A 14,068-nucleotide genomic window follows, 5' to 3' on the forward strand; every position below is an offset into this window, starting at 1 on the left:
AATGTGTGCAGGAATCAGTCCAGTGTGACGGCCTGGTGGGAGGAGGTAAACATGCAGCCTCAAGCATCCGTGTACCCCAGATCCCGCAGGCTGTGGTCCATGAACCCCCACAGGGGCCAGTCAGCTTCCCAGTGGGCGGGGGGGGGCACCTGGAATGACGGGGTTTGGGGAGCAGCAGGAACATTCAGAGGAAAAGAGGGTGACATGGGGAAGCCAGAAGGTTGTAAGCACTGGGAAGAAGGCTGGGATCATGGTAATGAGAAGCCAGCAGGGGCAGAGGTTTGGGGAGCAAAAGTCAGGTCTGCTACTTACTAGCTGGGTGACCTTGGGAAAGAAACTTAACCCTTCCATGCTGGTTTTGTTACAGGCTTGGGGGAAGCTGGGACCTGAAGAGCTGAGGCAGGGGGGTTGCTGGTGATGGTCAGGGCATCCTCTCTGAATGGGAGGAAACCCACCCTCTCACTTTTTAGACCAGAGGAGGGCAGCAACTTGCCTCTGCGCACACAGCAGAGACCACACACCTCCAGGGCTCCTTGTTAAGGTTCCCGTGGTCACACTGGGCTGTGAGGACATCACCAGATACAGACAGGTATTAAAGCACCTGGCCTCACCTGGGAACCCATGGTACAGCAGATGAGCCAATGATGTCCCGTGCCCATTTGTCAGTCCCTTACATTCCTTCCTTGGACCCCTGACTCTCAGTCCCCAGGGTTTCTGGGACCATTGCTGTGTGCTTCAAGGTTAAGTCTCTTGCCCTCTCTGGGTCTCAAGAGGAAGTGAAGGGGTTCCTATGCTTCTTAGGAGCACAGCTTGAGCATCGTGTTCCCAGGTCTGACAGCTATGGGGGCTTAGAAGAGGGAGGAGCAAAGAGGGTCATGTTTCTGACAGGTAGGGGACTCACCTGAGCAGTATGGCTCTTCAACTCTGCCCGCTCTGTCTCCCAGGTGGCCTTGGCCTTGGCAAACTGCTGCTGGAGCTCAGTCAGACCACGGCGTTCATCCCGCAGCAGCCAGCACAGCTCCTTCAGCGTCACCTTCATGTCGGCCAGTGTCTTGATATACTCATTGGGCTGCAGAAAGGGGTAAGGCCTGGGTCAGGAGCTTCAGAGGGGTGGGAAGTGGAGCCTGGGCTGGGAACATTCACTCAGAGTTCAGCCTGGGACTCTGCCCAGTCTCAAGCAAACCCCAGGGCCTCCCCAGGCCATCTCACCCAGCCGAGCCCAGGCCTGGGCACCTCCTAGGTTGATATGTGCCCCAGCCTCACATGAACAAAGAAACTCTGAGGTCACAGCAATTATTATTCAGCCTAAATGTGTGATGGACTCCGGCTTCTTCAAGCTTCTACAGACTCTAGGCCCCAGGTCTTTATCCTTGCCCAAGATGTGCCTCTGACCCACCGTGGGCCACATGGGGAATCCCAACTATGCAGCTCCCTGACTGCCTGACTCAGTCCCCATCCTCTCTCCTGGGCCCATGACCTGTCTCCCACCTACCCAAGTTCACTGTGTATGACCCTGGCGGCCCGACTCTATCACTCTCTCTGCCCCATGGCTTGATTTGAGGGTTCCTGACTCCAGACCACAAGGCCTCTCTTCACATGACCCCAACTGGATGTCCCTACCCCTACTCTAGGCATCCCAAGCCACAGCCAATCCCAGAATACACTGCCACACCTCAGTACTCAGAGCTCTCTAGGTCCAAAAGGGCCTTTTCCCCACTCTCTAGTATGCAAGCTCCTCCTTCGAAACCCACCACTTATTACCCTTTCTCTGTGACACTGTCCCCTACACTCTGGAGAGAATTAACAGCTCTCCTGCATGTGACCGCCCAGTCCACTGCCCTGGATGACTTCTGAACCCCACAGCACTAAGTATCTGGGGCCAGTAACCAGGTGATGGCCCTCCGCAGCTCCAGTGCCCCATGCAAGACAGGTCAGGGAAGGAGGCAGGAAGCGATCGTTAAACAGACAAAGGAAGCATGGGCAGGACAGGACTGGGACTGGGCTGGGAACGCACCGTGTTTTGGGTCCAGCTATCCCCTGCGCAGGTCTTGTTATCAGAATGCTGGGCGTTTAATTCCTCTTCTTCCATGAGCAGGTACAGCTCCTTCATGCTATTTACCTGTTTTTAAAAAGCCACATTCAACAGGGGCTGAAAGGGTGTCGTGCCTGAGAGTCTGACCATCAGGAGAGGGGATTCAGGCTAGTGGCCCAGATGGAAAGGGTACAACACAGCCAGGCAGGAAGAAAGAATGGGGTTTATGGTCCAGGGTGGACCAAAGGCACTCTAGTTGGACACTGATTTCCCCAGATTTTCACTTTGGCTCCTGGGCACCTTCAAGGCCTAGGAGCACAGCTGGAAAGGCAGGCCCCTCTGTCCTCCCATACCAACTCTACTGCCCCAAGAGCCATGAGGCATCCTCAGAAATAACCATGTTGCCAGGCTGGGTCAACAGGTAGGCCCTTCGGGTGGACTAAAAGGGCCATGGGCACCCCCATAATTAAAGAAATGGCAACCAAAGGTTTGAGTGGACGAAAGGAACCTTCCTGGGAGGGGGTTTGCTGCTGATGGATTCTGCAGAGAAGTCCAGAGCCAGCCAAGGAAGACAGGGTACTAGTTCAGGGTGGGAATGAAGCAGAAGGAAGCTAACTTCTGACTGGGGCACCTCATTCATCATTCGCTCAACAAAGAGTTATTGAAAACCTACCGTGCACCAGACCCTGTGTTCAGAGCTGGGGATACACCAGTGAGCAAGATGGACAAAAACCATTATCCCCTTTAGCTTCCATTCCAGTAGCAAGGAAGCTAACATATAAGTGCAATGTATGAAATGGGATTTACTGTCTGGAATGTCACACAGCGAAGCTCCACGGGGCACAAGAGCAAGCCAAGGAGCTGGGGGTGGGGGGTGCTGCATGTGGGTGGTCAAGGAGGGCCTCAGAGAGACACTAGTATTCGGGCAAAGTCCTGAAAGAGCTAAGAGAGAATGAGCCATGTGAACACCTGCAGGTTGAGAATTCCAGGGAAAGGGCACAGCAGATGCAAAGGTCCTGAGGTGGGAACATGTCTTCGTGAGGGAAGCAGGAGAGCCACGGAGAAAGTGAGACAGGTATGGGGAACAAGGCTGGTCGCCCACACCTGGGACTTCTAGGAACTTCAGCTTCGGCTCTGGGTAAAATGGGAGCCAGAGGACTGTGAGCTGAGGAGGGACGCCCACCTTATTTGTGGTTTCTCAGTATTGCCACAGCTGCCGAGCTTAATGGTCAGCAACAGAACCCCCAACACAAAACTCCAGGGTATGCCATCCACATGCAGTACATGCCGCCTGGGGTAGCTCCTCGTACCCTTCTGAATGCAAGGTGCTTGGCAGAAGGGTGCAGAGCGGGGAGACCATGTAAGAGGCTACAGTGAAAATCCAGGCAAGAAGTGACGGTGGCTCAGCCGGGAGGGAGGGCAGAGCAGCTGGGTCAGACTCTAGATAGATTCTGGATAGAGTCACAACATGCAAGGAAGGCCATTTAAGCCATGTACCTGGACAAGCTCCCCAAGGGGGCAGGTGGCGGTAAGGGAGAGACGTGGCCCAAGGGCTGAGCCTTGGGGACTCTGACGTTAAGAGAGGGCAAGGAGAAAAGGAGGATCCAGCCAAGGAGATCAAGAAAGAGCACCAGTGAGGTGGAAGGAAACCCAAGAGAGTTTGATGTCCTAGAAACCAAATGAAGAAGGGTTTCTAATATCAGCGCAGACACTGAGACTGGGAAGTACTCCGAGGATGGTGGGGGAGAAGGGCAGGGCCTGCCTGAATAAACACCCCAATTCTGTCCCTGGTCCTGAGTATCTAAACATACAGACTATGGTTGTCTGTAGACACAGGGGCTTGATTCTTTCTCCAAAATCCTCGGGGCCAGGTGTGCTGAGAATTCCAAATGCATGGGGATTTAGAAAGACAATGTGGTTCCCACACTATAGAGGGTATCACTGCCCCAGCAGGGCCTGGTGTAACACTCTAGGCTCAAGCACACTCATGTTTCCCTACAAACACATGAATATTAACAGGAAATGGGATAAATAAAGGTTTTACTGCCAAATGAACATCAGGCCAATCTTTTCCAATTGAGTTTAGATACAACCAAACACAGCTCTCTCAGAACTTCTGGATTTCAGAACTGAGGCAAGGAATCAAAGATCTTTATCTGCAGCAGAATGGGAACAATAATTATCTACATATCTTAGCATATCTGTAAAGATGAAATGCAATCATTCACCTAAAGTACTTAAAACAGTACCTAGAATACCATACTCCATGCCTGAGCATTTTTTTTTAATCATTCACACATATAGTTATCATTTCACATGTAAAATTCTGCAAGTGTGGACAGATATTTGTGAGTATGAATTTACATCGTTTATAGTTACATGTATGTGTTTATATCATATTTATACACGTGCATGTATCTTTTTTACCAATGTATGTGGTTATGCTTACATCTTTTTTCAAAGATTTTATTTATTTATTTAAGACAAAGGGAGCAAGCATGAGTGGGGCGGGGAGGGGCAGAGGGAGAGGGACAAGCTCACTTCTCACAGAGCAGGGAGCCTGACATGGGGCTCAATCCCAGGACCCCGAGATCATGACCTGAGTTGAAGGCAGACACTTAACCCACTGAGCCACCCAGGTGCCCTGATTATGTTTATATCTCTCTCTTTTTTTTTAAAGATTTTATCAGGCGGCCTGGGTGGCTTAGTCGTTACGCATCATGTACAGATGTACATGACAAAACTTCATCAGCTGTACACTTAAGATGTGTGCACTTTACTCTATACAACGTATCCCTTAAAGTAGTAAAAAATAATATGTACTATATGGACCCATAATGGCATAGTAACAAAACTAGATTATTGAATTTACCCAGTTACTGTTGCCTGCTGAGGACTCTGAGGTTCATTGCAAAGGGAAATGAAGTTTTAGTGAGGTGTTAAAGACCGATCAGCTCTCTTTGGGGAGGGACCACGTCTGTCTCCATCACAGTATCTCTAGCCACAGCGTCTGGTAAAGAGTTAGTTCTCAAAAAGCTGAACGAGTGAATGAATGCAGGGATGGAAGCCTGAAAGCTGACGGCTTGGGGATGAGCCTCAGGACTGTCAATGCCACCTGGGTGTCTACTCCCATCTTCCCCACCCTAGCCCTGCCCTAGTCCCAGCCCCAGGGGAACCATACCTCAAGGAAGTCATCCCCCTCGTTGGGCAAAATTTTGCCCTGCCGCCAACGCTTGAGGAACCACCTGAGCTTCATGAAGAGCAGCAGGAAGTTGTGCTTGAACTGCTGGGACTCCTGCACCAGCATGTTCTTCTCCTGGCTCCAGAATTTCTGCTCCAGCCTCCGCTGGAGGCTCAGACTCTGCAGCTCAAACTCCCGCCTCAGGAGCGCCCTCTGCTGGTCCTCCTTCAGCTGGGAGGGGGACAGGAGCGTGAGCACCCTCAGCGGTCTTCCCAGCACTCCCCCTTTCCCATTCCGGGCCTCAGATAAAGACAGAGAGGAAAGTTTGGGAGGTGCCTGTTGGTGATCCCTGCCAGAGGCTCTACCAGCGTCAGCTCATTCTACTGGGATAAACTCCAGGGAAGAGAAACTCACAAAAGCAACAGCGATCAGTTACGGATCACTGGGAAGTGGGATCTGAACCCGGCTCTGCCTCACTGTAAAAATCGTGACATCACATAATGAGCACATGCTGGCTGCCAAAGTTTCACGGGAACTCTCACATCTGATGAGGAACCCGGGTGGGTGAGCAAGGAGGGCAGGAAGGCATGACCTATGTCGAGCACGAAGGGCATGCCGGGAGAGAGAAGCTGCAAATCCTGAGGAAGGAATGCAAGGTCATGATTGAGAGAGCGGAGATCAGGATTAGAGTCTCACCCTGGATATGCAACCTGGGCCAAGCACTTCAGCTCCCTGGGCATCAGTGTCCCCATCTATAAAATGGGGACACCTCACAGGGGAACTCCTGAGGACTAAAGGACATAATGTGTGAAAAGAGCACTGCACAGCCCTGACATACAGTAAGGGCTTAATACATGCTTTGTATTAGCAGGACTACCAGCCTGGATCAGCAGCCAGACCTCTGGGCTTTCTGATACAGGCTTTCAGCTCTGATGGGAGCCGTATGTCATAGGTGGGAAACTGAGGCCTAGAGAGAAGACAGGATTGGCCTGAGGTCAAACAGGCCATCAATGACAAGCCCAGGATTCCAGCCCAGTAGAGCTGATGCACGATCAAGTACAGCTAGGGTGAGGAGACTCAAGTTTCCCAATACTCTTGCCTTCTGAAGACCCGTGGAGCCCTAAGGTTTCTGCCTTCTGTTCAGGGAAGAGATGCTGGAGTCAGTATGGGGGGCGGGCACTGGGCACCACCCACCTGGACCATTTTCTGGTTGAAGTTGTCGGCTTCCTCCTTCCGAAGCTGCCGCTCCTGGGACAGCTGCTCCTGCAGGCCCCGGAGGCTGTCATGGGCCTCAGCCAGCACCAGCTGCAGCTCCTTGATCTGGGATAGAGATGAGGGACACAGACACAGGGAGAGAGTGGGGTGGGGGGTAGAGCTGTGGTCAGAGGACGAGAGTTAAGTGGGGTCCAAGCTGTCCCTGGAGTACAAATCAGGCACAGTGGCTGGCCCTACTTCAAAGGGTTGTCAGACAATTAAGCAAAACAGTGCACTTCAAATTTAGCTATTATTATAATTTAGCCTTGATAATTTCCCTCTTTGAAATGCATTGGAAGAAAATAACATATTGAGAAAGCTAAGTTGGCTTCGCAAAGATGTTCATTGTCTCATTGTTTTATAACTACAAACATTTAGAAACAATTTGGATAAATTAGGGGATTAATAGGTGTGGCTAACATGTCTATGCATACGTAAAAGTCCATTCAACGTACACTTAAGGATAGTGTCCTTAATTGCATATATATCATTATATTATACTTTAATAAAAAATTTAAAAGGATATATACCCCCAATAGAAAAACAGAAAGGACACGGGGACACACACTTAAATGTGAACAGTGGTTAACTGACAATCTTGTGATCTTGACTTCCTTTTATATATCTTCATGCAATGCTGCTTTGGGATTTCGCTCTAGTTTTTTGTTGCTTATAATGTCCATATAATAAAATCTTAAGAAAAAGACAAAGCTCTAGGTTTTGAGGGGAAATTGTGTTTATAAGTATTGTAGCTAAACAGGCAAAACTAATCTATTCTATTAGAGAAGTCAGGATGAGGACTGGATGGGGACCCGAAGGGAGGCTTAAGGATAGGTCAGGCTCTTGCTTCTTAATGTGCTCGCTGATTTCAAAGGAGTGTTCAGTTCGTGAAAGTCATTCTAACTGTCCACTTACTAGTGCTTTTCTATGTGTGTTATGCTTCAATTTAAAAATTTTTAAAGTATTTCTAGTAACAGAGGGAAATTCTTATGCTATCCTGTTAAGCAGGGAAAAAAAAAAAAAAAGGAAATATCATCTGCTACTCCTACATCAAACCTTCCCAGACATAGCAAGATGTCCCTCTGTGGAAAAAAATTTTTTTTTTATCTAGCCAATAACATGGAAACTTGGTCATGGAAGGCACCCTGACTTAAGGTGTATCTTGTATGCCTATTTTATATGAAAGATTCTTGTGGAGTTCTTCTTAGACTCGGTGCCTAACACAGAGCCTGGAAAGTTGTAACTGCTCAGTCAAGAGTGACTGACTGAAACAATAACCAAATGCATGCAGGTGAGCTGGCCTATCTCCTTTTCTCAGAAAATGAGAACTAAGTATCTCATGTAATGTTTTGTTTTTTCCCTTTTTGCCATGGCTGCTAGGAAGCTCAGACCACTTAGTTTGATTCATCAGCTTCCAGGGGAATTTCTCCCCCTGGGCACTTGCAGATTGGCCTTCCTGGGACCACAAAATTGCCTTCCATGGATGTTCAGAAGAAAAGGGTTCTTAACGTGGGACACACACAAGGTTCTCCATGGCTCAGGAGTCTCAGGGAGACTCCATCCCAACCACAGGAGCCTTTTCCTACTCCAGGTTCATTATGAAGTGGTGGTGAAGACTCAGAAGGCTGGGGAGGGAGGCTCAGGATGAGGGAATCCTAGAAATTCAACAATCTCCACCCACTTGAATCCTCCCATGTTACAAGCCGGAAAGATGCAGCCAGAGAATGGGAACAGGCCAAAGGCCACAAAGCCACACTGGTGGGTCCCCTGAGGCCCTGAGATGTGTCATCCTCCTCTTCCTCACCCAACAGGATCAGGCTGTAATAAGGCTTTTCAGGCATTTAATCCCTTCAACAGCCCTCTGAGGGATCACCTTTATTGTAAAGGTGAGAAAACAGAGATCAGAGAGGTCAAGGGACTGGTCTACAATCTCACAGCCAGTATATAGTAGTTGTGCAATTTGAACGAAAGCAGTCAGCCTGACTATAAAGATTGCTGCCCTCTCGCTAAAGAAATGAGTGGTTTCGTTAAATGACATAAACCATCAAATTCCCTGTGAAATTTAGTACAGCAAAACAAAATCCCTTCTTTCAAATGAGTTTATAAGCTTCCTTTTATCAGGCCAAGACCCAGACCTCCTTGTCTCCCTTTCAGCTTGCTGCCTGGAAGCGTGGAACCACACAGAACACTCAAAACCCACGTCATCACCAGCTAAGCTTCTCCACAGATCTCCCCACTTCTGGGAGGCCCCAGCCACTCTCCTCCAGCCCTCCCCTCACTCCATCAGGCCTAGGCCCACCTCAGAGGCGTAGGAATCATTGTCTTCAGCTCGGTAAGGCCTGAAGTTCCGGCTGGGGTCAGGCTTGGAGTCCAAGTCACCACTGCGGAAGGGCTCTCGTATCCTGGGCTCCCATTCTGGCAGATCCCTGAAGTCAGGTGGCTGCACCCAGAGGCACAGGCGGAAGAGACCAAAGGTAACAATGGGGAGGGGCCCAGGGGGTGCGAGACGCAGCCCCCACCCCAGGCCCTGGGCTCTAGAAAAGGCTCTGACCACCCACTTGAAGGCTGGGGCCTCAGAGGGTTCAGCTCTGCAGCCGAGATTCGGGCCTACAACTACTCAGCGAGCGAGTCTCTGTTGAAAGGATAAATAAGTAGCCAAGTGGTAGGTGAGAATCCTGGTCCTGAGAATGTCTTATGCACAAACCTTCTGAGCCAGCCTCAACAATCCTGCCACATGGGTAGCCTCAGCTCATTCCTACCTCCAGAAGAACCAAGGGGGAGACCTAACATTGGCCGGGAGGGGCGGGGGGGGGGGGTTTCCTGCTTGCTTAAAAAAGTAAGGTCAAGCCAGATCAGCAGGGCACAGATTAAAGAAATTATGGCACAACTGCACCGTGTTGTTGTCAGAAAAAAAGCTAAAATTTGTATGGATGTGCTTAGACCCCTCCCACTGCTCTCAGGATGAAATGCTCCCATACCCCAGCCAGCCACCCTCCTTCCCTTTGCCCACAGGCACACCATGCTCCTTTCGGCCATGATGCCTTCTCACGGGCTGCTCTCTCTGTTTACAAGTCTCTTCCCTGCTAATCAACCCTTATGATCTCAGCTCACATCAGAGGCCTTCCCTGACCTGAAGACGAGGTCACGTTCCTTGTTCACAGAACCAAGTGTCCTTCCCTGAGAGCCCTCCTATCTGTTTGTCATTTCACATTCCAGTGGCCTGACATCTTGATGTACATCTTTCTTCCCCACTAGATGACAGGGACCAGAGGACAGGAATCAGGTCTGGTTTTGCTCCAGCTCCAAGCACAAAAAAGTACATGACCAATAAATACGGCAGTGTAAGCGCACAAACCACTAGACACATTACACAAGAAAAATCAGTTGTGTGGTGACAGCAGGTACCACATAAAACAATCTGGGTGAGAAACAAGCCCACGAGAGGACACGTACAGAAAGACTTCAAAGGGCATCATGCTGTGATGATGACAAGGTCGTGTTCTGGGTGATGAGGACACTGGTGTGCTCCCCTCAGGAAAATCCAGTAAGCCGCACACTCGAGTGCCATGTGCCCCTCTGTCCTGCATAGGATTTGGCAAAAAATTTCTAACAAAAGAAGTAACGGGGGCTGTGACTGGGACATCTTACCTGGAAGTCAGAGCCAAGGTCTTTGGCCAAAAGCAACTCCTTGGAGGGCCCCTGGGAGCCCAAGGCAGGCAGCGATGAGAAGGGCTCTGGCTGCTCCTTGGAAGAGCCCCCCAGGGCAGCATCCGCCTTGCGTGTGAAGGCGTTGAGCTCCTGCTGCAGCAGACTCAGCCTCACCAGGATGGCGTGGATGAGTTTGGCATCCCTGGGACCCTCGCTGTTGTCGGGGGCCTCGTGCAGCCGAAAGTCAGCACACTCGTTGTCCAGACAGAGCCGGAGGCCAGCCGAGAAGCCGTTGGCGTCGGCCACCAGGACGTCGATGGCCTTGCTGACCAGCGCGGCCTGTTCCCTCAGCCCAGGCAGCGCCTCGGTCTCCCGGGCCCTGCAGAGCCGGGCAGCATGGGGGCCGGGGGCGTCACCAAGAGCCGCGGGCACACACTGGGCAGAGTCCCCGGCCTCGGCATCCGTCTCCAGCATGGGCCGCGTGCTCTGGCAGGAGGCGAGGTCACAGCGCTGGAGGTTGGAGAGCAGCACCCGGTTCTCGTACTGCAGCTTCTTGACCTTGCCGCTGAGCTCGCCGATCTGCAGCTTGGCGGCCGCCAGCTCCTCCTGCGAGGGCTCGCTGAGCACGGAGCAGCTGTCCTCCGACAGTGTCACGTCCAGCTCGTGCTCCGCGCGGAACTTGGCCAGCTCGGTCAGCAGCAGCTTGTTCTGGTCCTCCAGCTCGGCCGACGAGCGCCGCAGCAGCTCCGCCTCCTCCTCCACGAACTGCAGGTGCCGCCGCAGCTCGGCCAGGCTCTCCCCGCACTCGCCGCCGCCCAGCGCAGAGAGGGCCAGGCGGGCCTCGCCGCTGCCACCCCCGTGATCCTTCATGTCGTCCATCTCTGCCCGCAGGCCTCGGTTTTCCACCTCCAGCTCCACGATGCGGCGGCTCAGCAGGTTGGCTTCCTCCTCCACCAGCTTCAGGTGCACCTTCAGCTCGGTCTCCCGGGAGTGGGGCGCGTCCGCCAGCTCCTCGGCGGACAGGGCGCCGTCCAGGTCCCCGAAGAGCGAGCGGTACTTGAGCAGCTCCTCCTTCATGCTGTCATTCTCCTTGGCGAGTTTGCTGAGCTTCTTACACATGAGGGCTGACTCCTCCTTTGCAAAGTGCAGCTGGCACTTCAGGTCCGCGCTGTCCTCCTGCAGCCGGATGGACACAAGGACACACAGGACTCAGGAAGGTGAGTGTCACGACCGCACTTCAGGGAGCACTAACTACGTGCTGGGGGACACAGGAAGGAATCAGACAAGGCCCTGACTCTCGAGGAGCAGGGGAGACAGGGAGGGAGACCTCCTTGATGTGGCACAGCCTGGGGAATCTGGGAGGGCTTCCTGGAGTAGACAACATCCTGCCACACAACTGTTGCTGCCACTGCTGCTACCATGACTACTATAGTTTCCTCATCTGTAAAATGGGGCAGTAACACTCCCTTCCTCATGGAGCCACGGGGAGGATTAAAAGAGATATTGTAGGAAAAGTGCCTGGCACGCTGACAATCCAGGATCACAAGAAGCTAACCGTACCCTATGCCTGACCTGCACCACATCTGTATGGAGCACTTGATCCATCTGCCAGTGCAAAAACCATGGGCTCCGGGCATCATATTGGGAAGTGAAATGAGCACTGAAGCCAAGAAAGTGAAAAGGAGAAGGGCGGGGTTGAGGCTGGGGAAGAGTGGGCTTCCCGGGCCACTTGGAGTTAGGCCTTGGCCCTTCAGATTCAAAATTGCCTGTGGGGGCCATGGGGTCTGCCAGGAAATACCTGCACCGAAGGCTTCTTGTCTGTCTTCCCCAGGGAGCGGGTTCCTCTCTTCTTCAAGGAATGCTAGAAATTAAAAACAAAATACAAAAAAAAACTCAGAAAACTGAAAGCTCATAGGTTGATGATGGGCATCGAAAGTAGTCAAGGTGCCTTGGGTTCCACTGTGGGCCCCCCTCCTTGCCCAGCCTAGCCCAGCCACGATCAGTGCTTGACAAGCACCAACTACTGAGTTACAGGGGTCTTCAAGAACACCCAGAACACCAGAAGCATGTAAGGAGAGGACTCTGATCACACATGCCCAGGGTTCCCCTCCAAACCCACACCTACATTATGATCCAGTTCGCCTGGGCCAAGACCCAGAAATCTGGGTTTCTGTTCTTCTACGTCTTTCATTCATTCACCGAAGATTTCTTGAGTACCTATTATGTGCCAGGTACAGCGAGGCACAGAGGACACGGCAGTGAACAAGCCAGACAGGATACCTGGGGAGGATGCTATGGGCTCCACTCAGATTCCCGCCTCCTCAGAACTGGGGCACTTGTTCCCCCAACTAAGACCTAAGTGATGCCGCTGGCTGAGGGCAGCCCCCTCGTTCAAGATGATATGCCCAGATGCAATGACTGGTCCAGAGCCTCCTGCCTCAGCTCAGAACAACTCTTAACAGCCATCCCAGCTCCAGAGCTCCCCAGCAGATGGGCCAAAGCCGTTAGTGTGAATGCTCTGAGGCTCCTTGGTGGCATTATTCCCAAGGGGACTCTTCCATAAACACACAAATCTCCATTTCAGGGGGAATCCTGTCCTTGTGAACTTTAATTCGGAATGCATACTAATAAACAAATGCATAATGGGTAAAACAGATCACAATTACACAGGAGGGACGGCTTGATTTTTCACAACTTAAATTGTAAGTTTTCATGCAAAATAACACCAAAATAATCATAATTCAAAAATCCAGAACTGATATGGAAAGAAACTGATTTTTTAAAGAAATTAATACTCTTAATTAGATAAGCAAATTCTACATGGAAAAAAGTACCCTAAGAAAGTAAAAGTATAAACGATACTGGGAAGAACATTTGCAGTTTATTGCACTGACAAAGGGTTAATATCCTAAGTACATATAGAGCTTAGGATATGAAACAAAAAGGCCAACAAACATATACTAAAATGTGCTAGAGATAGAAAAACTGCTCAGGAAAAGAAAGGTAAAACGGCTTGTAACCAGAGGAAGATGTTCAACCCTATTCAAGATGGAGAAATGCAAATTAAAACTACATCTAGAGGGGTGCCTGGGTGGCTCAGTGGGTTAAAGCCTCTGCCTCTGGCTCAGGTCATGATCTCAGGATCATCGGATGGAGCCCCATGTTGGACTCTCTGCTCAGCGGGGCGCCTGCTTCCCCCTCTCTCTCTGCCTACTTGTGATCTCTGTCTGTCACATAAATAAAATCTTAAAAAAAAAAAAAAATCCAAACATCTGACAATATATTCTATTGGTGAAGCTATGGAGAAGCAGGAAAAGTCGTATTCCTCTGGGAAGAATGCAAAATGGCTCAAGCCCTATGGAGGGGAACTTGAGGAAATGTTACAATAATTTCTCCTAAAGTTTCTTGATGTTTAAAAAAGTCACTCAGGGGGCTCCTGGGTGGCTCAGTCGGTTAAGAGACTGACTTGATAACAGCTCAGGTCATGATCTCAAGGTCAAGGGTTCGAGCTCCCCACTCGTCCCCCACAAAGTGCTCAGTGGGGATTCTGCTTGAAATTCTCTCTCTCCCTCTCCCTCTGCCCCTCTCTTTGCTCTAATAAATAAATACAATCTTTTAAAATTTTTTTAAAAAATAACTTTTAAAAGTCACTCAGATGGAAGAGTGTGTTGAACATTCCTTCCCGCGAGAAGGATGATTTATACTAAATGTACAGAACCTCGCTTGGGTTGCCTTTACTTTTCAAGTTCAAGTATTTTCTGAGTGCTCCCAGGTGTTTGAATGCATGCTTCCCTAGCCCCCCACCTCTCACACCCATCCCTGAAGGTGAGAATTGAGGAGAGAACAGAAGGCTGGCTGAGAACAAAGCAAAAGCTGACACCCTCCAATCTTCCCCCACCCCCACACTCCTGGGTGGGACAGAGGTGACATTCTTTAGGAATTTCCCACCCATC

General features: G+C 50.7%; 1 protein-coding gene across 3 annotated transcripts in view; it reads right to left on the reverse strand.

The window, feature by feature from the left end:
- The window catches only part of SOGA1 (suppressor of glucose, autophagy associated 1), a 68,522-nt gene that overhangs the window by 18,133 nt on the left and 36,321 nt on the right, over positions 1 to 14,068 (reverse strand). For 2 of the 3 annotated variants that reach the window (XM_045084171.1, XM_004746476.3), the window contains exons 4-10: positions 11,914 to 11,976; positions 10,116 to 11,291; positions 8,767 to 8,907; positions 6,408 to 6,533; positions 5,214 to 5,444; positions 2,015 to 2,119; positions 902 to 1,069 (exon numbers count right to left, since the gene is read on the reverse strand). In XM_045084171.1, the coding sequence (XP_044940106.1) occupies positions 902 to 1,069; positions 2,015 to 2,119; positions 5,214 to 5,444; positions 6,408 to 6,533; positions 8,767 to 8,907; positions 10,116 to 11,291; positions 11,914 to 11,976 (2,010 nt within the window). The remainder of the gene's footprint in view (positions 1 to 901; positions 1,070 to 2,014; positions 2,120 to 5,213; positions 5,445 to 6,407; positions 6,534 to 8,766; positions 8,908 to 10,115; positions 11,292 to 11,913; positions 11,977 to 14,068) is intronic. The other variant, XM_045084173.1, reaches the window with a different exon arrangement.

This window comes from Mustela putorius, unplaced genomic scaffold, assembly GCF_011764305.1.
Source record: "Mustela putorius furo isolate JIRA1106 unplaced genomic scaffold, ASM1176430v1.1 tig00000743_pilon_pilon_pilon, whole genome shotgun sequence".
NCBI lineage: Eukaryota > Metazoa > Chordata > Mammalia > Carnivora > Mustelidae > Mustela > Mustela putorius.